This window comes from Ischnura elegans, chromosome 1, assembly GCF_921293095.1.
Source record: "Ischnura elegans chromosome 1, ioIscEleg1.1, whole genome shotgun sequence".
NCBI lineage: Eukaryota > Metazoa > Arthropoda > Insecta > Odonata > Coenagrionidae > Ischnura > Ischnura elegans.
Genome location: NC_060246.1, coordinates 121,940,056 through 121,966,738, shown reverse-complemented (window position 1 = coordinate 121,966,738; position 26,683 = coordinate 121,940,056). Strand labels below are relative to the sequence as shown.

The following is a 26,683-nucleotide window of genomic DNA, read 5'->3' as shown; positions in this document are numbered from 1 at the left end:
GTTCATCGATGACGAAGGGTGAGTTGTTCATCGAATACAATGGGCGAGTTGTTCATTGCTGTCATAAGGAGATATGGAGAACCCGAACCGGTGCAAAACCTGAGAAAAATTTACCGCATTTTACTGAGTACCTAGTCTTATTATTCACCAGTAATCATTACTCATAAAAATGGATGTCAATACAGTTTTTCTTACATAATCTTTTTGATTTAAATTCACTCCAATAATAACAGTGAATATCTATAATCTACAAGGCTACAGCCAGAAAGAATTTTGGGGAATGCATCATTTGGAGACAGGTTTCATTTCAGGGGGGTTCACTAACAACAGTTAGTACTCAGAAGTCTGTACCCCCCAAAAATTTTGAAGAGTAATACTCCCAGACAACACTCCCCTCCCTCTTAACTAAATCATTAATCTTCTCTAACCATGATGACAAAACTGATCATTGGTTGAAGAAAACATGATAACCCTTTTTTCTACAGATTTTACTTTGGTACTGCACGTTTCAGCCGCTAGGTCATCATCAGATAAGTGCCTGATGATGACCTAGCTGTTAAATCATATAGTACCAAAATTTGTGGAAAAAAAGCCATCTAGTTTTCTTCAACCAATATGTATTCTTTCCGCTACATCTCACCTGCCTCAGAAAAATTATAATACTTATCAGTGATATTCAGGAGATATATCCGCTAATTGTTTGTGCTTATAGACCATGCAATTCACTATCAACTTATGAGGACCTATATTTTATTGAAAACCATCATATATAAATTTAATGATAGTTAACTATTCTTAATGCATCAGCTGTAGATTGATGATAATAACCAACTTGATTTTGCTACTGCATTGATATCTGCTCCCGATTCCAGAATTATTTTTCCGGTCCCATTTCTTTCCAATTGCATTCTTAATCCTTCCACCACTTTTATTGATCTTTCTGCAATATGCTATTTTGCTTCAGGCAGAGTACTTATCCGTGTTTCACTATGTGAAGTGAAAGCTTCATACCCAGAGTTATCTATAAAAAAGTAGCTTTATTTAATTCATAGCTTCATAAAATGTTTATTACAAGTATATACATGTATTTTTTCTTTTTTTCAAGTTTACCTGCTCACATTGTGCAGCCTAACATGATGGCGCCAGAGGATTGTCCTGGCCACACAAATGCCAACTTACTTCCCTTGATCACTATTCCTTGCACTCATCCAGTTAAAGGAGAAAATGAAGTGTGTCTTACAGTGCTACCTCCTCTCAGCACAGAGCAAGGATGCAGCATTCCTGCTGGACCTCGAAAGTCAGTATCAATACTGCTACCAACTGATGAAGAGAGTGGGCAGAAGAGGAACCAACCCCCCAAATTTGAGGATGATAAAGTTCGGGAAGAAAAGGGATGACCCATTCAACGCCGTGCACACTCATGATTGCCTTTTTGGAAGAGGACAATAGCTGTAATGACATGGCAGTGCTAGTGAATTTGTAACAAACATTCCTGCAGAAGATGAACTCTCGAACTGCATCTGGCTGTGCCATTCCTCAAGTATACTGCAGCTTCTAGTAGGAGCAGTGACACTTTCCATTATGTGATTGAAACGTGAAGGTCGGAGATTATATTCCGTCCAAATATCTCAGAATTCCTGAGAAGAATGATGTTAGCCTTTGCGTGTGGTTGAAAACACATTGACATCTGTTCTCAGTTTCCTGAAAGAATGGAATTGCCCATAATTGAAGAACATTTTTCCATTTTTTTGCAAGCTGATATCTGCCCTGCTTTATACATAACTGCCTTAAGTTGAGCATGAGAAGTTAACTAGTCAATATACTTAAAATAATTAACATGCTTAATTATGTTTACAATGAAGGGTTAAGTGCAAGTGCACTGAAACATTTCAATTACCTATGGTAAAAATTAGGGAATGGGGCAAGTCTATCAAGGGTACAATTTCTTGTTTTTGCTACAATTACCAATGTTAACATAAAATTATGTACTCACTAAATTATGGTATTTCAAAATTGAAGACTATTGTGTATAGTAAACATGATATTTACTGCTCATTCACTATTCTCAGGAAACTTTCACAGAATCACAGTAGTCTTGATAGGATGAAAAATACTGTGATTGCCAGAACATAAAATGATTCTTGTATTCGAGGAAAGGACTGAAGGACAGTCTTGGATAAACAAACGTGGGGGCCTGTAAGCAGTATAAGCTACCTGTGTAGGAGAGGGCTGAATGGGATGACAGGGAAGATTCTAGACCTCGAGTCAACTGCTTACTCTGTCATAATGATAATCGATTACTGTTGAGGGATATTAAAATTTATTGATTTTAGAGAGGCTACCCGCAAAAATATTTTACATTGTGAATACTGCAGCCTGACTGCCAAAGTAGATAGCAACATATATATATCTGGACATCTATTTATGTTTGACTAAGCTCATGAATTCATCTAACATTTCAGCGAGATAGGAAGAGTGTAATGATAACATACGACTCATTTATGACTTTTTTCTTTGCCAGAATAAGTTTTTGTGGTAAAAGTCCTTTCAAGCAAGGTATCATGATATCATCGCAAAAGATTTTTATTAGAAATTACAGGCTTGAGTTAATGACTGAAATATTAATGCAAGGGGAACTTCTAATTGATCTAACCAAGAATCACACATGGAATGCCACAGCTAGGGATCAAGGCTGATGAATATGAGACATCCATGTTCGCATAAATTTCCTGAGGAACTCTCCTAAGCAACTCAGCAGTGCTGTTTGAAGTGAAGGAACAAAATCAGAGCATCATCAAACTAAGATGACATGACCAAGTGCTCCACTGTGCTACATATTTATGTTACTAAAAGTTAATGACAGGAAAAGACAAGATTATTTTGATAACTTCCTTGATTCACAATAAATTTTACAGAAAAGTCAACCATGGAATTCCTATGACCTTAAGGTGGCAGGATATACATGGTAATTGAAGGTTTCAGGATGTGACGAGTCTGATAAAAGGATTTTCAACCATTTTGTAAGAAAAAACATGTATGCGCAAAAATTAATAAATAGAAAATAGTTATCATTTCTTTTGAACTCCCTTACCTATGAAAAAAACACCTCTTTCTTATGATCATCACAACTTGTTTTAATGGGACCTACTGTCCAAAAAGGAAAATGCCAATAACCAGAGATAAACAAAAGGCTTTGGAGAAGAAAGGGTAATTCTAGGTATTTCTGGCCTTCAAGACCAAGTGACGACATTGTATGGGAAGGAAGGAGTGTGGGTTGTAAATGGGAGACAGCAATTGGCCTGGCAATACATGCAGTCTTTAAGGTTTTCCATCCCATTTCTACTGTCATGGGACAATTCCGGCCAGCTGGACTGTAGACCTTTCATTTCTGGTAATTCAAGCTTTGACTTCAAATCCCTAGTCCACTCATTGTACCCTATTCAAACATACATGACCTAATTCAATAAGTCTTACACTGACTTTAGTTATCATAATACCTTCATCAGAGCTATCTTTGGATTTTTATCTATTCACCACGAAATCTAAGTATAGTCATTCCTCTCTATGAATTCTCAAAGTCACCTAGTGGCCAATTATTCTGTTCAATTGCTAACCTAGTAAATTTATCTTCATCCAATCATTGGACAACATGTGAGGAAGGGATGTCAAATAGTTAATCACTTCTTAAGGCCTGGTTACACATTAACATGCACAAGTTAATGATTCTTGTGTAACAGAACGGAACAAGTACGAATGCATGAACCAAATTAGAACAGGTTCTATTTTCTATTCATGCATTCACACAAGTTGGGTGATTACACTGTGCATTTTCGTGTTCATATATTTAGACATTAACTTGTACATGTTAATGTATTGTGTAACCAAGCCTTTATACATAAGTGGAGAAAATACGAACCCAAGTCTATAGACATGTACATATGTGCTTTCAAGATGTTGCACTTCGGTGACCCCCACTTTTTTGTCAAGTAGGTGAATTAAGGTTAAATGACATTTTCAAACATTACGGTGGTCTAAAGAAAGGATATCGAAAGAGAAGTGTACCAAGAGAAGTCAACCTTTTTCAATGGTCAAAAGGAAGAATATTCCTCTCCTTGCGGTTGACTGTAGAATTCACTACATCTAGGCTTGGTAAAATAATTTGTAGATTTAGAAATATAATTGTAGATTGGGAGGATCTGAACATTCCCTGTGTGAAGTACTTCTAATCATAGGATAGAATTTTTTTTTGTTGATAGAACCGAGAGCCCTAACAGAACTAGGGTCAAAATTCGAATGTAAAGCTTAAATAATAAAGAAGCAAGGCTCCTTCTACTATTCCAGAGGTTATAATGCATTGTATACCATCCATTTCAATATCGTTAGTAAATTAACAGCCATATCAATATTCAGCCTCGAATTAACCTAGTGATCGGCAGCTTGGCAGACTCGTCAATTGGATCAACTTAATCATTTGTTTGTGTTTTTATGCTTTATGTTATGTATTCCACTTGACGAAACTATGCAATTGTATTGCCTTCAGTGAATAAATTATTATTATAGCACTCTTGGTTGCTCTTCATCATGGTTTGCCAAAGAGTAGATATACACCCACTGTCCTTAGAAATCCACTAATGAAATATTTCAGGTCGTGCAAACCATTGAAAGAAACATTGTTAATTTGATACACACACAGCAGGCATTAGAGGGGAAAAGTAACGGGTATGTTTTGGAGATTTTTTGGGAGGCACCGTGAAAATTGAATTTCCGGGTTAAATTGGAGAGATTAATGACCCAAGTAATAAGACTTAATAATAAGGCGTATCGAAGTAAATATTTGAGTGATCAACGAGATATTTTGAAGAATGAGTCCTTCAGAAATTTTACTAACACACTACAATCGGATCAGAGTATAACTTTAAGACGATGTCATCAGGGAAATTAGTTAAAGTTATCTATCCTCAGTTAAATTATTCCCGGTAGCCATTCCGATAGATACTCTCGCTATGATAGTAAAAAACGCGTTAGGAGACCAACCACGAAGACCAGTCTCCGAGGCATCACTACCATTTGCAAGCAGAGAAAATTCGAACAGGCCATTTATCATTCAACTGCAACCTCTCTCCCGTCTCTCCCTGTCAGAATAACCCCAACACACCACCGCAAAGAGTTCCCGTAGTTTCCTTGTATTATGAGAACTCGAAGACCACGTTGGATTCGTGTAGATGGTCCTCAGGGTTTCGTATTGTTTCGTATGTTTCGATTCGTGCTCATTGGGCGTGCTGGGGCATTCATTTGTTTCCTCGAGCCAATAGCCAATAGGAAAACTCATGCGCATTGTATTTTTATTGACGGAAACTTCACTTTGATTGCATTATTCAAATCCTTTTATAAATAATTGAACAGATTTCGCAAATAGTTAATTTAAAAAAAAAACTTCGTTGCCAGAGACATTTTCGTTTCTTATTAAGCTCAACACCAATCAACTTGACGATACCATCGATAGGTTTGGTACAGTTGGTACCTGCTTTTATTAGTGTTATCGTATCACTCCGCGTAATTATAATGGAGAACTCGTTTTTGTTTAGCATAGCGTGTAGATTTTGTGTAAATTAGTATTGCAACAGCGGAAAATGTAATTATTCTTTCTATTTTTTGATTTTTGTGGAGTTATTGGGCAGTGAAAGAAAATCCTATTTTCGAGGCGGAAGAAGAACTTGTGTGTGAGAGATTCACCGTGCTCCCGAAAGGGGAGAAACTTTTTATCATGCTATATTTTTCTTAATATCTTATACTATAGTTTGTAAACTCAAGAATGAAGCTCTGCAGATAATTGCAGCCACTCCTGAGGTAAGTTTTTCTGTGGTTGTGACCCTATTTTCATTTACTCGTTCGTAAACATAGTGGCGCGGCCTATGATAGAAGCTAAGTAGCGGGCTTGGTTCGATTACTTATACGTCGAAAGTTGTAGACGTTCTTCTCCTTCTGAGTTGCGGAATTAATAGTAATATGTATCTTGTAATCTTTCCCCGTCTCCTTTTCGTAATCTGGTTATTATTTTTGTCGTAGCTTATGAGTAACGTTAGCTCGGGACGAAAACAAAACTTTGTTGACGGAGGAAAAATCGCTTGCATGATGGCGTTTGTTCCGAGTCTTAGGCTCAGCACAATACTATTATGCATTGATTTTATTGTGTCTTAGCCTCAAGCTAGTGCAATAAATGCGGAAATTATTTTCTGCTTCACTTTCATCTGTGATTTGAATATGGTAATTACATTTGAATGAAAGTTTAGGTAAACCTTGTACTTCATATTCGTTGATTTTTTGTTAATGCGTTGAATTCATATTGTGAAAGTTAATATAGCCGGTGGTCACTTTTTTGTCGCATTTAAGTGAAGTTGTTTTCCTAGATTTCACTTTTTTGTACTTCAGCTCAAATGGATGAAGAAATTAAATCTGGTGTTGGGAGGTCATCCCCCTTAGAAGCGGACGACGAGGAAGGTGACGATGAGGAAAGAGATACCCAATCTGCTGGGGAAGACGATGATGAAGAAGAAGCTCTGCCAGAGGATGGAGACGAAGAGGATGATGATGACGTTGGGAATCTTGATTGTCACGCAATTCCAGGAGCCACATCTTCTCCCGTACCAGATAGACACACACCAACAAGTGAGTTTTCCAAAATTCGCAATTATTACATTTAACGGTGAATGGCCTTTGAGGGGTCTTTTAAATGGTTGTCGCCGGCCCTGAAACTTTGCACTTCCGATGGAGTTGCGGCCGGAGTTATTGCCAATAAAAAAGAATTATTTATACACATAGTTTCATGAAGGAATGTGTTTTCATTTTGTGGGAACCCTGCCGTGAATGTATAGAAGCTCTAATCGTGTCGGTGTCTGAAGCTCGAAGGAAGATTTTTCATCAATTACTCCCTGTAAATAATACTTCTATGATTATAGTAGTCTTAGTTGTGCATCTCTGAATCTATGCAAAATGTCTGGGCTTCGCCCAGTTCCTCCTCCGTTTGCGTATTATTCCTGCTTTCCTATTTAAGACGTGGCGCACTTCATATTTTTGTACCTGATGATGCGAAGTAAAGCGAAACCGGTAGTACATTAAATTTAAAATTTGTGGAAATTGCTGGATGCTGGATTGCGGGATGTTCAAGTTTCGCTATTGGTATCTTTTAATTTGTTATAACCTTAGTATTGTTCATTCTCTATTATGATGGCAAGTGCATTGAGTTTGTATCAAATGACTTTTGTTTTGATGGGAATGAGTTATCTCCCCCTGGCATACTCTTGGGTGAATAAGGGAGGTTCAACAAGAATTGTTGCTGCTTACAGGAAATTAGGACCAGGAAAGGTGACAACTATGCAAGGATATTATTTTATAGCCTTGGAGGATCACTTTGTACAGTACAGGCGGTCCTCGACTTTTGCTCACAATGCGTTTCCGAAAACATGTACGAAAGTCGAACCATTCAGTTCCGTACTTATTAGGGGTTATGTTCCATAAAAGCAAAATATACCTGCCAAAACATTATTTTTTACACAGATTTTATTACTATTAACTAATGTTTAATAAGAAATTAATAAAATTCCTCACATTATGTAACTTATTTTGAAAATACATGTTCAGGAAGTGTAAATAAAATGATACCTCCACTGCATAAACGCTTAACAATCGCCCACCGAATCAAATCCACTCAACTACATAGCCCGAATAGTACTTACTAGATGAGCGGATTCTATTTGGTGGGCGATTGTTGAGCGTTTATGCAGTGGAGGTATCGGAAAGTTAAAAAAATAATCCATTGGGTACTGAGTGAAACTTCCTCTCGGTGTTTAAGTTGACATTCCAATTGTAATGTTCACTATAAATAAAAAGGCATATCAAGAAGCATAATAAAATGCAATCGTTGAACCTTCTCTCTTGATACCTTTAAATTTTTACATCAAAATTCCTCCGCGGGTGACATCTTGTCACAGTGTATCTAGTGATCGCTTGCCTTTCGCATGTTATGAAAAAAGACGCACGAAGTTGAGGTATTTTGTGCAGTATCGTTGATGAAGGAGTACATGTCGTACATGAATTAAGTAACACTCAGACAGAAAACACAATCAGGAAGAAGCCTTTATTTGCATTAATGTTATTGAAAGCTGTTTGATGGTGTCTAGTGAACTTTATTGAAAAATCTATTCAGTTAAAGCAGAACTACAGCTTTCTTCTTCTCTTGATAAATGAGCCTATAGCAGGCAGGGTCTCAAAAAATCATCTTTGATTAAAGTCAACGCTGCCCTCCTGTCTCATTCCTGCTATCGTGTGAGTGTGTATCTTTCCTTTTATCCTTGTGTCTTCGTCCATTCCTTCTGTTGGTGAGTGGTGAGCTGCCCGACTGCCATCTATTGGTTACTCTTGTGGGCCAAAGCAAAGGGAGTTTTCTGTGTATAAACCCCCGCTGAAATCATGGTAAATCTAAGCATCCTGGTAGCGCAACTGGTAGAGCACCTGGCCGGCAACCAGGAGGATCTGGGTTAAAGTCCCAGTCAGGCCGCATTTTTACCCTCTGATTTTCTGGCTTTTTCCATCTACCTCAGCACCGTTGTCCTCATCCTTTTTCTATTACATGTTCCTATCCCTTTCTTTCCTTACCTATGTATTTATAAGTAGGTATGTTTGCGCTTAAGGCATCGTGTGAATGAATGAAGTAGTAAAATATAATTATATATATTTATTATTATTATTATATCCTCAGAGTTAGATGGTAATACACCACCAAAAATTCAGTACTTTCAGTGAGTGTTTTTTATCTTTTTTTAGTGTGTTCTGTGATTCTGCTATATCTAATTGTATAATAGGGTAGTTTCCTTCATCAAAGAAAACGAAAGGCATTGATTGCGATTCGTTACCCACCATTAGTGTATTCATAATACACAAATTATTTGGTTTTTGAAATACCGGTTTAGACGAATGGCAAGGGTCAAATTTTATCCTCATTTGAAAAAGGCCAGATTGGCGCCCATGCGATTCCACTCCGCATGACGTCACAGGGACCTAGTTTCTACACGAGAGGATAGGAGTTATACATCGTCTGAGGTTACCAATGGATGCATGAGGCACAGAGCTCAGGGAAACATGTCTTAATAATCACCTATTAAAACTGGCTAAGTTCGGAAAGTTTTCTTCGTTTGATAAGGTATTAATAAACCTTTTTTAAGCCAAGCGCTACCATCCAGCAAGGTACTCAGCTATCCGCTAGCATCCTGCGACCTATCAGCGATAAGCCTCGCCTCAAGGTCACCTTACCGGGCGGGAGGGGGAACCAGAAATACGACGTACAGAGATATTTCCTGGAATTCATACTTAAGCGTCGCGTTTTCGCGCGCTTGAAAATTTTCACTTTTCATTTAATCGCGAAAAATAGATGTTGTCATTTAAAAATCTAAAAGCGTGAAATACGTACTCCAGGAGTAATAATCTTTCGATTAAAGCAATAAAAAAATAATAGGAAACCACCCTATTAGCAATATTTACAAATCAAATGTACTTGCCAATGTTAAAGGCAATTTCGTATTAATAGCACTGAGGCTGTTATGATTACAACGATACCAAGAACAAAAATAGGATACCCCATCTTTATTTTGCCCAAATTTTGCTACAAAAGTAATTTATACTTTTATTTCACGTACACCAAGGATGAAATTCGCAATGAAAAAATCGGTTAGCTTAGCCATGATTTGAACCTGTATCTTTTAATTGCCAGTTAAGTATGCTACCAGATACATCACCAAGCCATCTTCTTCCCGGTCATTAAACACAGTCTGAGGCCGTGTTCCAAATCATAGAGTGCACTCTACGCTCTTGTGCTCTACACTCTAAATGGCTCTTTTGCTCTTTCCTGCTCTGATTGCATAGTGCCACCACTGTCAAGTGGCAGATTTCGAAACTGAAAAAAGTTGAGTAACGAATTTGGAGGGTGAGAAAACAGTGCAGTTGTTGTTGTTGTGAAGTGAGGGGTGCAATATTTTATTGCCCTATAAGTATATGTACTTATATATATGCTTATATGTTCTTATTAATGGAATTGCAGAAGTTATAATGAATAAAATGTGGCAAAGTCGACAGATTTATTAATTGTAGACTAATTTCATGTAGCATAACATTCAGACAAATTGAAGTGGTTTTTAAATCTGTAAACACTTTATTAAAGATGTCGTTAAAATGATAAATAATAATCACTGTAAATAGCTACCCGTCATAATATTTGAAATGCAGTAAGTTGACAGATTTAGGGCGTCCAGCCAACGCTGAAAAATTCATGCATAATTCCAGCTTCTCGAGGGAAATTTTACAAATTCCCGGGTTAAGCTTACTTGATTACTGTGATAGATACAAATTTTAAAACACCTGAAATCACTTAAATGATTTTAAATCATATTGTATTCATGTATTTACAAGGAAAAGAAATATAAGTTATCACATTGAATACATTAGTTAATATTGAATTTATTCTAAGCAAGCCTAACGAGCTGCTTCAACCTCATAAGTAGATGTTGACGTCACCTGGCATTCTATTCTTCCTGTTTTTGAATCTTAAATGAGCACATAGTTAGATATTAACATACATTCAGGTTGAGTACATATATAGATATTTCGGTTCTGTTGTCTTGTCTGACATTCCACGTTTCTTTGCGGCTGAAAAAATTCTTCTTAGCTATTGCACTTAAAATTACAATAAACACATTTTAACCAGAAAATGGGTGTTGAACTGGATAAATTATCTGTGAAATTAATTTGATATAAAAGTTTCAAAAATTCTGGGTTGGATCATAAATTTATGCATAATTCCCGACTTTCCTGGTCGCTGGACACCCTTAGATTCACATCTATTCAAGATTCATTCAGATTTGATATTCACTCGATTCATTATAAATGATTTAAAGAACTGAATCATTGCTCCAAATCAAATGCCATCCGAATCCACGATACACCCACCTCAACGGCCGAAGACGAAGAGTTGAAGGGTGAATCCTTGCACTCTCTCGTGCTCTTCAACTTTGCACTCTTCAGAGCAGAACCTGGAGTGGATTGGAATCGCTCTACGTGACGTCACTTCCGAAATGTGACGATCGAAAAGTGTTGGTAAGAGTGCATTTACGGTGGATTGGAACTCGGCCTGATATTAGCCTTGGAAGCAGATGGCTTGGTGGTGTACCTGGTAGCTTAATTAACTGGCAGTCAGGAGATCCACGTGGTAGACGACGCCATATGAATTTTTTATGGTCAATGTAAATCTTGGTGTACATACTTGGTGTATACTTGGAATTTAACATCTTAGGTGATGCGTTGTGTAAATCAAGAATCAATATCATGATAAAGATAAAACAATTCTTCTATTTCCACAGATTCTTATTTTTAACCGAACTAAGTTTCGACAATATACACTATTATTGTCTCAAACTATGTGAGATATTACCTTGATAATGAGGAAGGATGAATAAGGAAGTTGGTATGAATGTTTCTTTTAGGAATCGGCGAAAAAAAAACATGCTTTGTCAAAATTTCTTGTCTCTTCAATCTCCCGCACTTATTATCTTTAGAGTCAAGTGTATAATATATGCGATTAAATAATGTGCAAGTCCTCGATATACGAAGAAGATGTGTTCCTTGAGTGAGACCTTGCTCGTAAGTTGATAAACATGCATGTTCATGGCATCGAGGAGAGTGGTTATCCTGCAAAATGCAACACTGCATATCAATTGCTTGTTAACTCATGATTGTGATCAACCGAAAAAAATGTCCGTGAGAAGAAAAAAATGGGTGAAATGCTGAACTGTTGCTGACTTCTCACCGTCTTAAATGATACTTTGTTCAGTTGTACCCAAAGTGCGAGTTCCTCTACGCCACGTTGTGTCGCATCGGCAAACTCCAAAGGTGCCAACTTTGAAATTTCGGGAATGCTTAAATTTTTTGAATGTTCGTATGCGAATTGAATATTTTGGATGCGTTTTAAATTTTTTGAATTTTTGCCGATGCAACAAGATGTGGCATAGAGGAACTCACACTTAGGGCATTATCTGAACAAAGTATTATTTAATCCAGTGTGAAGTCAGGAACAGTAAAGCGTTTTGCCCATTCTTTCTTCTGGTCTGAAAGTTCATAAATCTAATGTGCGCAGAAAGAGAATTGACTGTACGTCCAATTTGCGAGCGTTAATGAGTGGGTCACCATAATTCCACTGGAATGAAGCTTATTATATGATGTCGCCTGCATATTGAAGTATCTCCTTCTGAAGAAAGAACCATGATTGGTGCTCTTGGGCATAGTACAAGAAGAGAACTTACATGTAGATCAATGACAATAACGTAGCGTAGTGTATATCCACCTATATACTGTTGCTTTTTCGCGGAACTTCGTAATAAAGTTCATTTTGTAACCACCGGGACCAGGTTTGATGTTTGTAATTTCGTAAAAATGTTTATTTTACTATAGATTGGATAGGCCTTTTTCGTCGGGACCAGCGATTTAATTTGTAAGAATGAAAACTTCGTAATAATGTTGTTCATATTAACAAGAATCTACTGTATTCAAATTAGATATTTGATGTTAGGAATGAATGTTTACCGTATAAGGGTGTGTAAGAGACGCACCCATATTTTGAGGATCGAAGCTATAAAGAAAAAAAAATTTGCGGCATTTTTTGGTCTGCCTGGAATTTCGACAGTTATCGAAATTTCCTCTTTCAGTGCTAATTGAAAGAGGAAATTTTGATAACTGCGGCGGTAATAGCGGCATAAGAGGGAGTAGAAAGAGTTCCGATCCTCTCTTCGCATACGCCGTTGCTCTACGCTGCTAGTCCTACTCACGAACAATTTTGTTTAAAAGCTCTCGCAGGAGTATTGCAATAGAATTGCAGCCGTGGAAACTTTTAAGGCAAAACACGACATGCACATAGCATGAACCTTCCAAAGAGATTGGACAACAATCGGGGCAATCTCAGCGCCGTAGTATATTAATCACGTCGTAGATTGGATGGAACTACACTTGGCCCTCCATCAGCCAATGCCTCTGCCGTTTTTTTTCCTTTCCGAGAACCCACAGGAAAATAGGAAAATATCAAGTTACAGAGGAACAATGGAAACATGTTTTATCCCTACCCCATCTCACCAACTGACGCTTTTCGGTTGACTTTACAAAATTGCCTACAAACATCTAAAGAAAGAAACCAGGGAAATTATTAATATTGCAAAATTGCTCATACTACTTTTTAATTTTAAAAAACCAAGCACTTGGCATCTGTGGTGGATCCAGGAAAGGGACATGGGGGGCTAAGTGGAGGATAACTTCCCAGCAGTATTGGGGGTCCAAATAAAATGACCATTCTATCTAGTGTAAAGTGGATACCCAAGGGGTTCTGGATTGTAACATACTAAAAGCGTGTAAAATAGGCCCCAAGTTTATAGCTAATTTGTATCTCAATTCGCTAAAGAAGGTAAATATATTGGAAAATATAACTAAATACTTTTGTACAAAGTGGCAACCTCCAAAAATTTCGATTTTATCTAGTGTATGGTTAAACCTAATTTGGACTATGGGGCCTTCTATTGTTTGGCGTCATCCTCCTGTCTGCTATTGTTTACTCAACCACAATGCATTGTTTGTGTCATTCATAATTTTTGGCTTTTTTTAGTAATCTAGTCCAATTCATCAATATTTTTATTGATGCTACCTGTATTTTAGTATATATGTCATGTAATGTGCAATGAGATTTTCATTATATAATGCTTTTTGTTATATGCTTTGCTATCCACTTGGCAATTAGTTGTTTGTTATGTTTTTGGCATATTAATTATAGTTTTTTTTTCTCTTATAGGATCTGCCCGGTCCACTCCTGTCCCTATGGATGAGAGTGCATTTATGTCGAGTGATTTCATGTCTTCTGGTGGAGGCAAACCCTTGAGTTTGAGAAGGGGGCCAGGAAGACCTAGAACAAAAAGGTGGCCATCAAGGAAAGGAATTGGGCTAAAATTGAAGCGATGGAAAAGGTAAGAGAGTGAGAAATTTTTAGTTCGATGGAGTTTGCGTCACTAATTAGAATTTTATTTGTTTCATTGCGCTGGAAATGAAATGGGATATTGATTAATTTTTCATTATAGTACCTCTGTGATGAATATGGCCGTGCAATACGTATGGTGCTAATGGTACAATATTCTGTTGATGTTGTACTCACATGAGTCTTTTTTCTCAAAGTGGTTTATCTTCCAGAGGAGGTTCCCGCGGAGGTAGAGGTGGCAATCCAAGGAAAAAGGCCACTGGATCAGCATCTCCAATGGGTGAATCACCTCCCCTTAGGAGTTCGGATGACATCGGTATGTCATTGGTTGATGAATTAGGGGATCCATTACCTGGTCAGTCATCGACATCGGATATGGATAAATCTTTTGCTCCTCCAGAAGATGTTCCTGTTTATCAAGAGCAATGGTGTGTTTCAAATGCCTTTGAACATCCTTTCTAGATCGTAGGAATGAATCTAATACCATTTTGCCTATTATCTTTTACCTTTTTTATAATGAAGTAGGAATTGTGTGGTATTAGAATTTTTTTAGTATAGTCCCTTCCCACCACATTCGTCCTTGGTGAGTCACCTGTCATTCCCTGTGACTTCCATTCTCCAGTCTTTCCATGAATGCAAGATAGAGTTTTAAAAATGCACAAAACAAATAGTAATAGGATTTTATAAATACCTTTGCTGTAAAGTTTTTTACCCTTGTTTGTAAATGCTAAACTTCTTCTTGGAAAATTTTCAAAAATTTTGTATTTTCAATTGCACCATGTGTTTATCATAGGATTTTTGGCGGGACGTACGGTTTTGCTTCATATCATTGAAACTTAGTACTATTCTAGTTCATAAAATCGAAAGTTAACTGTATGTATTAATTATTGTGTTTCACTGATTTTGAACAATTTGGGATAAAGGAGAATTAATTTTATGCAAAATTTAGTTTTGTTAATTTTACACAATTCACTGTATTATAGGGCTTGAAATGTATGTTGATGTTGAATCATTTCTGGAAAACCTTTGTACAGCGAATGCAAAGGGGTCAGAAAAATGTAGATTTGGTTTAAATGGGGTTAGACATGGCCTCCTTTATAACAGGCCATGACATGCAATTTGGCACCATCGCTTTACGTGACGTCAGGGGTCCTACCAAGCGGCTGGGGTCCCCCAGCCCAGCCCCCGAAGTAAGGGGTCTGCTTCCTGCGTCGTCTGTCAATGAATGATGAGCGACGAAGGAAAGATACGATTCGTACCGCTTAGTGTCACATAAACTACAGTAATATTGTCAAGCGCTACGACTTCTAAATAATACGTTAACAACTTAAGTTTATCTGCGGAATATTGGAACAAATTCGATAGCTTTATTGTGAAAGAACCAGTCTTCGGCGTAAGCTACGTATTTTCTCAGTGAGAAATTCACGGCAGTATTATTCGTCTGATACATGTAAATGCCATAGTAAGTAAATCTCTTGAATTTCTCACCTTGGTAGTAACTTAATAAGTCTTTGAAATAACCAGCCTTCCGCGAAAGTTATGTATATTCTCCAGATTTGCGGCATTATTCACCTGATATTTGTACATTCCCTCATACTTTTGTAAGTTGAAAATTAGATAAATCTTAAGGATTACTCCCCGTTGTGGAAACATTACGCTTGTAAGGAACTAAAAACTTGGCATGCAAACTCACTCATTAAGAATTAAAACGTTCATATTCCCTAGATTCAGATCTGCATATTTGAAGCGCCATGACTACTGCTGGGTTAAGAATTTTAAGATTCGGTCCTGAAACTGCATCAATAACCATATGTGGCAGGGTATTAGAAAAGAGAAAGGAGTAAACATTTCACAAGTTTTATTTCATTGTAAACAAGGAAATAGGCATGAGAAAAATATTTAAAATCCAAAACGTAAATATACATCAAAGAAATTCATATGTATTTCACTTTTCGAGAATTTCAACACAAAACAGAAGCCTGAACAAAGTCATTCCAAGTGTAGACATTCCATTTCCTTAAGGAATAGACAAAGCCTTTCACTGCAATTCCAAATCATGATGTTGAACTATATCCTTCAGTAAACGGAAGGCATCCCGATCCTTGCTCCTTTAGGAAACACCATGAAAAGGTAACTGAAATGTAACGTAAAAAAGTTCATAAATTTACATCATCATCAACTAGGAGGAGTCAAAAAAGCAAGAACGTAATGACATAATATAATGTTAATGAATTTTCAATGGTTGTTATCATTACATTAAAACTCTATTCCATTAATGGTATTCAATGAACATAATTTATAAATAAAAACAGGATTAAATATTTTAATAAAATATCCAATAGATCAGGAAAGAATGGCTATGTAAAAAGGTTCGCATGTAGGCCTCTGAGTTGACACCCATTAATAAGCAAATCATTATAGAACTTAAAAAAATAAGTACACTCATTAGTAAAGCCATTAAGGGCACTGGCAGGAACTATTGGCATGACACGTCTTAGGGGTGAACAGCCTGAAAAAATCTCTTCCCACCTCTGAATTAAAAAGAAAAAGTTCCACAGCAATAATTATGGAGTAGTGCAAATGTTAAAGGCAAAGAAAACTCATTGATAAAATCCACATTTACAGAATTTGATGACAGCAATTTTCATTCTCAAAAAGGTCCCAAAATCATGCTCTTCAATTAGAAAAACTAATGAAGAGATACATGACAATTTACCATCACTAAAAAAAACTGTATACCCAATTTCATGAGGTCTACTTCACAATGTTCCAAAGTATTAGTTCATTCTCAAAAATATAATAATAAAAAGTTCATTCTCAAAAAGGTCCCAAAATCATGCTCTTCAATTAGAAAAACTAATGAAGAGATACATGACAATTTACCATCACTAAAAACAAACTGTAAACCCAATTTCATGAGGTCTACTTCGCAATGTTCCAAAGTAATAACAAGGAAATAGTAGAAAGACATATGTGATCAGCTGAAAAGCAAGGATAATGAAATTTCATTATGTGCGATAGCTGTATGGAAGGGAAACTACCTCAGTCTCATGTTGATTCTTCAGTATAAACTCTATATTCTTCCATTTTGGTGGATTTATCGAAGTTATCGCATACCCCTTCAGGAAAGAGTTGGCTTCAAACAGATGAGTGGCTATGAATCCATTGGCTGATACAAATTCCTTTTGAACAAAGTCTACCATTGTGTTCATGATCATACAAGCATATTTCTGTACTTTTCCATTCTCTTATCTCCAATGTTAATCTGAAATAATGATAAGAAAGGATTAATTAATGAGAAAAGGCAAGACATTACCGTATAAGCTTGTGTAAGAGGCGCACACGTGTAAGAGGCGCACCCCTATTTTGAGGATCAAAGCTATAAAGAAAAAAAATTTTGCGACATTTTTTTAATCCTATCGTGCGGTGTTGCAGACATATATCTGGAATTTCGACAGTTATCGAAATGTCCTCTTTCAGTACTATTTGAAAGAGGAAATTTTGATAACTGCGGCGGCATAAGAGGGAGTAGAAAGAGTTCCGATCCTCTCTTTGCATACGCCATCGCTCTACGTTGCTTGTCCTACTCACGAACAATTTTGTTTAAAAGCTCTCGCAGGAGTATTGCAATAGAATTGTAGCCGTGGAAACTTTTAAGGCAAAACAGGACAGGCAAATGGCATGAGCTTTCCCAAGAGATTGAACAACAATCGGGGCAATCTCAGCGCCGTAGGATAATAACCACGTCGTAGATTTAAGGCCCCTTGCACACTCACCGATTTTGGACGGCCGGTAAAGTATCGGCCGTCCACATTCCAATAGTGAACAATGGGAGAGCATTGGAGCTTGCACACGTACCGACCACACGCCGGCACCGGCAAAATGCCGGTTAGCTGCCGGCTATTGTCACTGTGGATCGCCGACGCCGGCTCAAAAACTTAGCAACGTATCGTTTGACCGGTAAAAATCCAGCGTGTGTGCAAGCATCGCTTCGCCGGTAAAATATCGGCCAATATTTTACCGGCCGTCCAAAATCGGTGTGTGTGCAAGGGGCCTAACGGAACTACACTCGGCTCTCCATCAGCTAATGCCTCTGCCGTTTTTTTTCTTTCCGAGACTCCACAGGAAAATATCAAGTTACAGGGGAACAATGGAAACGTGTTTCATCCCTACCCCATTCCACCAACTGACTACTACTGATCTACCAGGTTCAATTCCCCGAGTTTCTGGAGGTCAAATGACCCTCGACCTCTCCTTCAGCGCTCTTCACTTATAAGCATTTCCGATTTCTTCTATCCACCATTAAGTCCAACAATGAGCACACTCGTTCGAATTTTTTCAACCGCAGGTTTTGACACCAATATTACTATATACAGTAAAACTTTGATTTTACGCAGTTGGAGGGACCGAAATATGGGCACTGTGTAAAATCAAAGTGTGTAAAATCAAGAGTTGGTATTGAGGAGGAGTATAGTTTTCAGGATAGCACTTGCTCATTATTGCTCGGAAAATGAAGCCTAATAATCTTATTTACTCAAAAGCAACACCACAGATGAGGTGTTACCTTAAGAGAAACAACGTTGCATTCCTGAACAGTGTTTCCCATGGTTGAACAAAATGGTTGAAATTCCAGCATTTCTGGCACTAAGATTACTTCTGTTACCCAGGAGAAATTTCGGAATGGTGATACTAAATGGTCGCAGAGAACCTAATTTTCGAAAATATTCTCATTAAAAGCAGTTTTCAGGATATCCGTTTAACCACCTGCAGACAAACAAAGATTGGAGATTGAAGAAATGAGATACCTGAGGATTAGTTTAAAGTTTACCGGGACTAGCCGCGGTGATAACTTTTACGGGAGTCACCCGCAACTTTCGCACGATACCTGAGGATAATCATCCAAATTAACCCCATTAACAGGGAGCAAACTTTTGCTAATACATCACAAAGGCTTTACACCCTCTGGGCCTGGGTTCAAGTCCTGGCAGTAGCAGAGACATTATCAGAGTTGGCCCTATCCCTACTTGAGTCTAATGTGGAGGGCACTTCCAGTGCACCACTCTGTCCATCAGATGGGAAGTTAAGTCCTGGTCCCTTTTGAGCTTATCATTAGAACCTGGCTAATGCCAACATAGGGTTCCTATCCCCCCAGCCCTTACTTCATGGCGCTAATGATCCCAGTCGTTGGTTACCTCCAATTAGCATACCATAGATAATACGGAGCACACAGGACCCGGGATATTCGGAAATTCAGATTTTTCCGGTGTTTAGATCACTTTTTTTAAATGAGCTATTTAAATGACCGCATAACTGCCGTCATGCCGCCCGTGTTGAGTAACAAATGACTAATAGTCCGGAAAAATTTTCCTTCTTTATAATTTATACGCATTAAAAAAGCATTTCCCCATGAAATTTTAGCATTAGTAGATTGACTCCACCGGGAATAGCTTCTCTGTCGGCATTCTTCCGCGAATTCAGCGCCGGGACCTTCGACTCACAAGCCGTGTGACTCAGCTTCACGTAATATTTTGCTTCCCCATACATGATAACAACTCCGGACACTTTTTGTATTTCGATTTAATGGTACCAAGCCATTCCTGAGTTTAAAGGGACTACCTTATCACTCACGTCTTGAATTTGACTTCAATTATTACATGACGATTGACGACTCGAGTTATTCTCCGAGGGCATTAACTCCCGTTCCGTTAAAACGCTTGCCACCTAGCGGAGTTAAGCTAATAGCTATTCAAGTTCCAACCATGTTTAATTTAAACCCTCTGACAACGAGATACAAGTTGAGTCGGTTCTGATAAGCGCGCAGCGCAAGCAATTTTTCCCCGCCTCCATTTGTCCCGCAGTTGTGGGATTAGCCTGGGAATGAGACAACGCATGCTGCTTTTACCATCGTGTTGAATCACCATCGACTTACGTCCATACTAGAAGTACGACTATCTTTTTTGGATCACCTTGGAAGCCAAGATTTTGGCACGGGAGTATTTTTAACGACTCATTTCGCCGTCATATTTCGCTGGGGCGACGGAAAACATAGCGTTGGCAAAATTCTAAAAAGCCTTGCGTTGGGGATAGATATTCCGTAGCTCATAATTCTGGATATAAACAGCGTCGATCAATAAGTCGAATAATAAACGAAAGGTGATAATGTTAATATCTCCAGCGATCATGTCTTAATCAAAAGTAGTTACGCATACACGGCGATTGCCGTGTGTTTTAGGGTTCTATATCCTTCTACGGCGAATTTGAACTAAGAGCGACATTCGCGTGCGTAATGGAGCCTGAAATATTACTGAGAGGGCTCACGGGGAAGCAATAATTAGATTCGCGATGTTTTTAGTTTCACGCTCAACAGCGCGACGTCATTTCAACCGTTCCTGTATTCATTTTTGCAACTCATTGAGACGAAATAATAACCTAACTTCATATTGCTCTAGTCGGATTTTCAAAACAAGCCGAAAGACAACTGCGTAAAATCAAGATTAGCGACTTCTTAGGGGATGGGGTTATGCTGCGCAAAATCGAAAAACTGCGTAAAATCAAGAAAAGATGTAAAATCGAAGTTTCACCATTGCAATTCCCTATGCTTTCCGGCCGGACTTGAGTGCCGATGCGTAAAAACGAGACTTGATGTAAAATCGAAGTGCGTAAAATCGAAGTTTTACTGTACAGTATAAATGCCGCGGGATGCCCACTCGTGGCAATAAATTTAGCGCGCGCTCCAGAGCGAATCACCCCGCGCGATCTTTTCAATGTTCACCTCTGGGGTACCGACGTGACGGCGCGATGCTTGCAAGAAATTCAAACAGGGGCATTTTAAAAATACGTCACTAAGGGAGAAGCTCCCCTGCCTGCCACTTGATTTTGACCCAGGGTTTCAGATGACTGACTCACGCTGAAAACCAAGGCCACTCAGTTCCCCTTGAACTTGCAACTGGTGAAGGGGAGGGGGGGAAGATAAGAAGTTTGTGTAAGAGGCGCACCCCCATTTTCGGTTGCAATATCTGGGAAAAAAGGTGCGCCTCTTACACGCGCTTCTACGGTACTTCATGAGAGCTGTATGGAAGGGAAACTACCTCAGTCTCATGTTGATTCTTCAGTATAAACTCTATATTCCTCTATTTTGGTGGATTTATTGAAGTTATCGCATACCCCTTCAGGAAAGAGTTGGCTTCAAACAGATGAGTGGCTATGAATCCATTGGCTGATACAAATTCCTTTTGAACAAAGTCTACCATTGTGTTCATGATCATACAAGCATATTTCTGTACTTTTCCATTCTCTTATTTCCAATGTTAATCTGAAATAATGATAAGAAAGGATTAATTAATGAGAAAAGGCAAGACATTACTTCATGAGAGCTGTATGGAAGGGCGTTCATCTTTCGGAAAGTAGAACACACTGACGTTTCCACTATCCTTCTCCGAACAATAGTTGCTCTTGCAACCTGGCACACAACAACGCCGGGGCATCTTTAAAAGTAAAATTGACACCCGTTAGAATGAAAACATGGACAAAGACGTAAGTCAAATGAAAGCGCTATGCCACAACAGCAAAAGTTCATTCCCTTCATAACAACTTCTATTTAATGTCCATCGACAACAATGTGAATTTCAGTACACATTTCAATGGCCACAAATCATGCAATATTACATCTCTCGTTAACAGTCTTCAATCGTAAAAAAACAAATCAATAAATAAATGTCGCCTATTTCTACGAAATCCAATATTTGCATGACTTCACAACAAATGACATCCAAAAGATGACTATATCACACACTATCATGTATACCCAGGAATGAGATTATGGATTGAAATTGACGGATAGGAAATAATGCGGGAACACATCCTATTCCCACCTTCGTCGCGCATACATGATGGGAGAAGATATATATCACAATTAATCTCAAACCTGCACACTAAATTGTCCAACACAAAAAGCCGACCACATGGCCACACTCACAAATGACAATATACACATCGCATTCCAACTTACACCCATAAATGCATTATAAAATCAATCCACTTACCTTTATGAACGTTATAAACTCCAAAATTATGTAATTACAACGCTAAAGACGCTTAAAAATGAGCGTTAATCACACGCAGTACATCAGCTTCACATACAACACAATAGCGACGGAACTTCTCAGTAGGACCCCTGCACAGCGTTGCCATTTCACCATGTCAAGGCCTGTTATAAAGGAGGCCATGGGTTAGATACACAGGGATGTTTTGAGGGTTGCATTGTCATAGGATGTTGGAACTGTTCATGTACACTGAAGACAGTTGCATTTGTAACAATAGTAACAATACATTATTGTTACAATAGTACAGTAATACGAATTTGTGCCACATATGTTCTTAATTATATTTGGATTGCATATTTGGTGAAAAATAATTTCACTATTTCTTGTAGGCCAGGGAAAGTGTGTGCCTTCTGCAATTTGGGAGAACGTAGCCAGTTAGGGCAAGGTGAAATACTGCGTCTCTGTACTCCAGAAGGTTTTAGCCCCACCAAGGAATCGGGAGGGCATACCCCATCAAATCAGAGAGGCTGTAGTCCCCACTCAAGTCCAAGCTCAGCTTCTGTTGAAGGAGAAAGAGAAGTGTTTGAGAGTACAGGATGCCCAGGGTCTGGTGGAGATAAAAGTCCGAGGAGTGGTGCTGTAACTGTTCGTCGACAGAAGAACCTCTCCCGGGCAAAGTATGTATTTTCTATTTATATTTCTGTAATAGTTCTTCATAAATACATTTACCCTCAAAATAATACTTAAGTTATCAGAGCACTCAACTAGGAAATCATTGACCCTTAAAATATTCATCAAAATTTATTGTCAAGATACCAAAGGAAACACATTTGAATCACTTATATACTTAATTGTGTATTGAAAAACTTCAAAATGTTATGGCTGAATTGATTGTGTGTCCAGAGACTTGAGTTTCTCTGCTTAAGCATTATTTAAGAAATATCCTAGATGAGTTATGCAGCTTTGATGTGATATTTTGTGTCTTTGATATATTTCTGTGGATGATGTTTTTATTCATGCTCTCCTTTTTTCAGGCTGTTGTCCTTGAATGCGAATGCTGACCCTGTTGATGAATTAAGTTTAATAGGTTACCAAGAGGAGCCGGATATGAATATAATATTCGAAAGATCAGGTTGGCAGATATATTTTTATTTTAGCTATTTTATGTTTAGTTGTATCTAGCTTCTTCTCCTTGAATCACTATGATGCTATGTCAATGTTATTTTTTCATAGGTCATTTCTTTGTGCATCAGTCTTGTGCGCTGTGGACAGCAGGAGTTACCCATGTTGAATTGTTGTGCCCTGAGAAATTGGCTCAGTCTGTGGCTACTGCTGTTGGGAGAAAGTGTGCTCATTGTTCTCACTTTGGGGCCTCACTGTCGTGCAGTGTGACCTCATGCCCTCGTGCCTTCCACCTTCCCTGTGTGGCTGCATCGTCTGCATTTCAAAATGCTAAACTTTTAACTTTACTTTGCACTCAGCATTTAGATAGGGTGGCTTCTATGAGTAAGTATTTACTGGATTATCTTATGGTTATGGTGTATAAGTTTTTATATCTTTTAAGAGTCTAAATCTCCTAATTGCTAAGCCTAATTTAATTTATAAGGTTGATTACTTCATTAACTGAAGCTGTGGACAATGTTTAAAAATTATGTTTATGCTATGAAATAGCTTATCCTTTAGTACATATGCAGCCTACTTTAACAAGGAGAGTATTGCCAAGAATGCAAATGATATGGTTAATCTCTGAATTCAAGGCCAGATTGCTTAGAAAAAGATCCCTGTGTACTCCTTTTTATTGCTTCTACTGTGTCAGGTTTTGGTATGGCGAACGAATTTTTTGTCTTGTACTTGGGAAGGCACATTTGGTCTAAAATATTTCAAAACATCTGAAGTGCTTGCAGAAGTAACTGCAAATTTTTTTAAATTTCCTCTGACTTCCTGGATTTCTCTGGATGCTCTCTATGATTTTGGCCATAATGGCATTTTTAAAATCCTTGATATCTCTAGTTAGTGTCTTCAGGCTCAATGCAGACAGATATTGTTGTCTAATAATTTAAATCTGTAACTGAAAACCTTTTAACCATTTGTGAGAAGTACTCATCTAGTTGTGGTGATCCAAGTAATACGTAGAAATAAAATATCTTTCTATTTTTGTTTCAGATCCTGAAGTGACATGCATGTCTTGTTTTTCTTTGGGAGACCTTGTAAATCTTGTGATGTGTACAATTTGTGGGACTCATTATCATGGACGATGTATTGGTGTTCCAGTGACGCCAGGTAAAGCAGTGACTTATAACATATAAGGTATTTCCTAATAATGTACGTTTACAAGAGGACTACTTAATGCTGATATCTAGTGAAGTTCTCTATTTCCCCAAGAATTTAAAAAAAGATATGCATAGTAAACATTAACTTGCTATGATAAGGGATCTGTGGTAGTGGTTGTATTTTTTTGGTAAAATACTTTTTACTGCTACAAGATGGGGATTTTGGCCCTTTAAACTTGTTAAATCCATTTCTTAAGCTCTACTGCTTGTTGTATGTATGGCAACATTCTAACCTGGTCTTCAAATTAGCAAAAGTAAATTATCTTGCGAAGGACTCCTGCTAAAGTAGTTTTTATATTGTAGTTACTTCTCTGGAAATATGTTCATAATGTGTATCAGCTGAAATTCTTAATTTCCACGGCAAGGTAAGAGGGCATAGCAGCTATTACAGGTACGCCAAGTTGCTCATTGAGTGGTATAACTCAGTTTTTGGTGTCTTATTCCACAATGCCATTATATTATTCCTTGTGGTTAAAATCAAACTTTTTGAAAAAGAAAATGTGGCTGTCCCAGCTAATCATTTTTAAAGCAGTATTGTCTGTGGGCATCATTGTGCCTTAATGAGCTGCTTTAATTTTCCCTGTTTCTAGAGGCCAAATGCTAGGTGAGTCTCATACTGGGCCCGAAAAAGTCTTGATAGCTTTCGGCATTTGGATGACACGCATGAGGTTGGAAAAAGAATTAGACCAAACACGCAACATTTCTGACAGTGTTTAAGTTTTTTAAGTTCTAATTGAGTGACATAAAGCTTTCTAAATACAAGGCTCTACCAATATTCAACATATCCCAAACAGCACAAGTTTTGAAGAAACAAGCATTTTATGAGCACATTTGAACAAGACTAGACAGACTGGAAACGCAAACTGATACTAACTGCATACATCATATAGCTCGACCACCTTTTCGTAGAAGGCAACGAAATCACATGCAAGGTTGGACATGTTTGTCCTTTTTCCCTTGTTGCTTGAAAGACAGAGAGCACGCTCTGTCCCCTCTACCTCTCCATTGTGCTTCTGCTGCCCCCGCAAGCCGCCTAAAAGGCGTGTGGCATGGGGTGTTAGTACACCAGCTTTTATTTTTTTAGGACACCAAAAATTGATGCCACGACCCTCATAGAATTTGTTAAGACAAATTATTCTATACGTCGGCGGCAAATCGAGATGTAAAAGAAACTTGTAATACTAGAGGATAACGATCGTAAGCTGTGCTGTTGACATTAGAGTAAGCTGTGCTGTTGAATTTGGCAACGCCGAGCTCGTTATGATGGAAACATTTATTCACTGATTTAAACCCTTATATTAGCCCACACAAGTGACACAGGTGACTTTTCTCACTACTATTCGTTGAAATAATGGAATAACAAACTTCACACACAGTTTTTATTTCAATAGCTTGATCGTGAAATGTCATATGTACGGTGAACAACGGAGGTTAACACACTGACAATTTTTACACTACTGTTAGACATTTATCGATAGCTTAATAGCACTTTTCACAATTCAATCACGATGGAACACTGATAACTCTTGGCCGATATTTTTCAACCTTGTCATACTTTGTGCATTACAACCACTGGCACTGTGATTATTAGCAGTAGCTTAACGGGAGATGTCACATTGAAAATAACACTATTTTGGCAGAAAAATGTTCCTAGATGTCTCCAATCAGCGAGTAAAAGTTGCATTGACTGGAACTCACCCCATATAACAAGCACAGACAGTCCTAAACGACGAATTCTCCGGTACCTACGAATAAACGGATGAAGTTATTGTATATAAAAGCATAGCGGACATTAGTAAACATCAAAATCGTTCTATTTACATACTTAAATGAATGATATGCCGTCGATAACATCAACTTACTATTAATGTATCCCCCTTCCAACGGCCTCGGCTCATACTCCTACAACGATGTTATTTAGGTATTGTAAAAGTTTTGGTTTTACTGCTCCAGTTTTATATTTTATGCCCTTACTCAGATATTAATATTATAAATAATGTAAAATATGAGGGCTTCCAAGCCTCTATCGTCGGATATTTATCTTTAAATAGAAAATAATCAACACGTGTAACAAACGAAGCTCTCACAACTGCTGGCACTATTACAAACAATCACAACAATAGCATCGCGTGATGTTTAGGCACCTTTGAAGTCATCGAGGCTTCGTCGGCAGTGGCTTGGGGGGTGAGGGAGTTATTCCCGCGCTTTAAAATTCGTTATATTCATCATTGAATATCTCGCGAAGGAAAACTCAGATA

At 38.0% G+C, this 26,683-nt stretch overlaps 2 protein-coding genes and 1 long non-coding RNA gene across 5 annotated transcripts in view; 2 read left to right on the top strand and 1 right to left on the bottom strand.

The window, feature by feature from the left end:
• LOC124169052 overlaps nt 1-3,068 on the top strand; it is a 152,256-nt gene extending 149,188 nt beyond the window's left edge. For all 3 annotated transcript variants that reach the window (XM_046547525.1, XM_046547540.1, XM_046547534.1), the window contains one exon: nt 1,106-3,068. In XM_046547525.1, the coding sequence (XP_046403481.1) occupies nt 1,106-1,397 (292 nt within the window). In that variant the 3' untranslated portion in view covers nt 1,398-3,068. The remainder of the gene's footprint in view (nt 1-1,105) is intronic.
• A 2,497-nt stretch (nt 3,069-5,565) lies between these two features.
• The window catches only part of LOC124163032 (histone-lysine N-methyltransferase 2C-like), a 155,788-nt gene continuing 134,670 nt past the window's right edge, over nt 5,566-26,683 (top strand). Inside the window, exons 1-8 of the mRNA XM_046539843.1 lie at nt 5,566-5,847; nt 6,430-6,666; nt 13,874-14,045; nt 14,266-14,481; nt 22,485-22,772; nt 23,130-23,227; nt 23,329-23,601; nt 24,259-24,375. Coding sequence (XP_046395799.1) covers nt 6,435-6,666; nt 13,874-14,045; nt 14,266-14,481; nt 22,485-22,772; nt 23,130-23,227; nt 23,329-23,601; nt 24,259-24,375 — 1,396 coding nt within the window. The 5' untranslated portion in view covers nt 5,566-5,847; nt 6,430-6,434. The remainder of the gene's footprint in view (nt 5,848-6,429; nt 6,667-13,873; nt 14,046-14,265; nt 14,482-22,484; nt 22,773-23,129; nt 23,228-23,328; nt 23,602-24,258; nt 24,376-26,683) is intronic.
• On the bottom strand, nt 15,974-21,201 carry LOC124169045. Its single transcript, XR_006867023.1, has 3 exons — nt 21,142-21,201; nt 17,095-17,318; nt 15,974-16,187 (listed from the first exon to the last, which is right to left on the bottom strand). It is a non-coding gene; the product is annotated as an uncharacterized LOC124169045 (long non-coding RNA).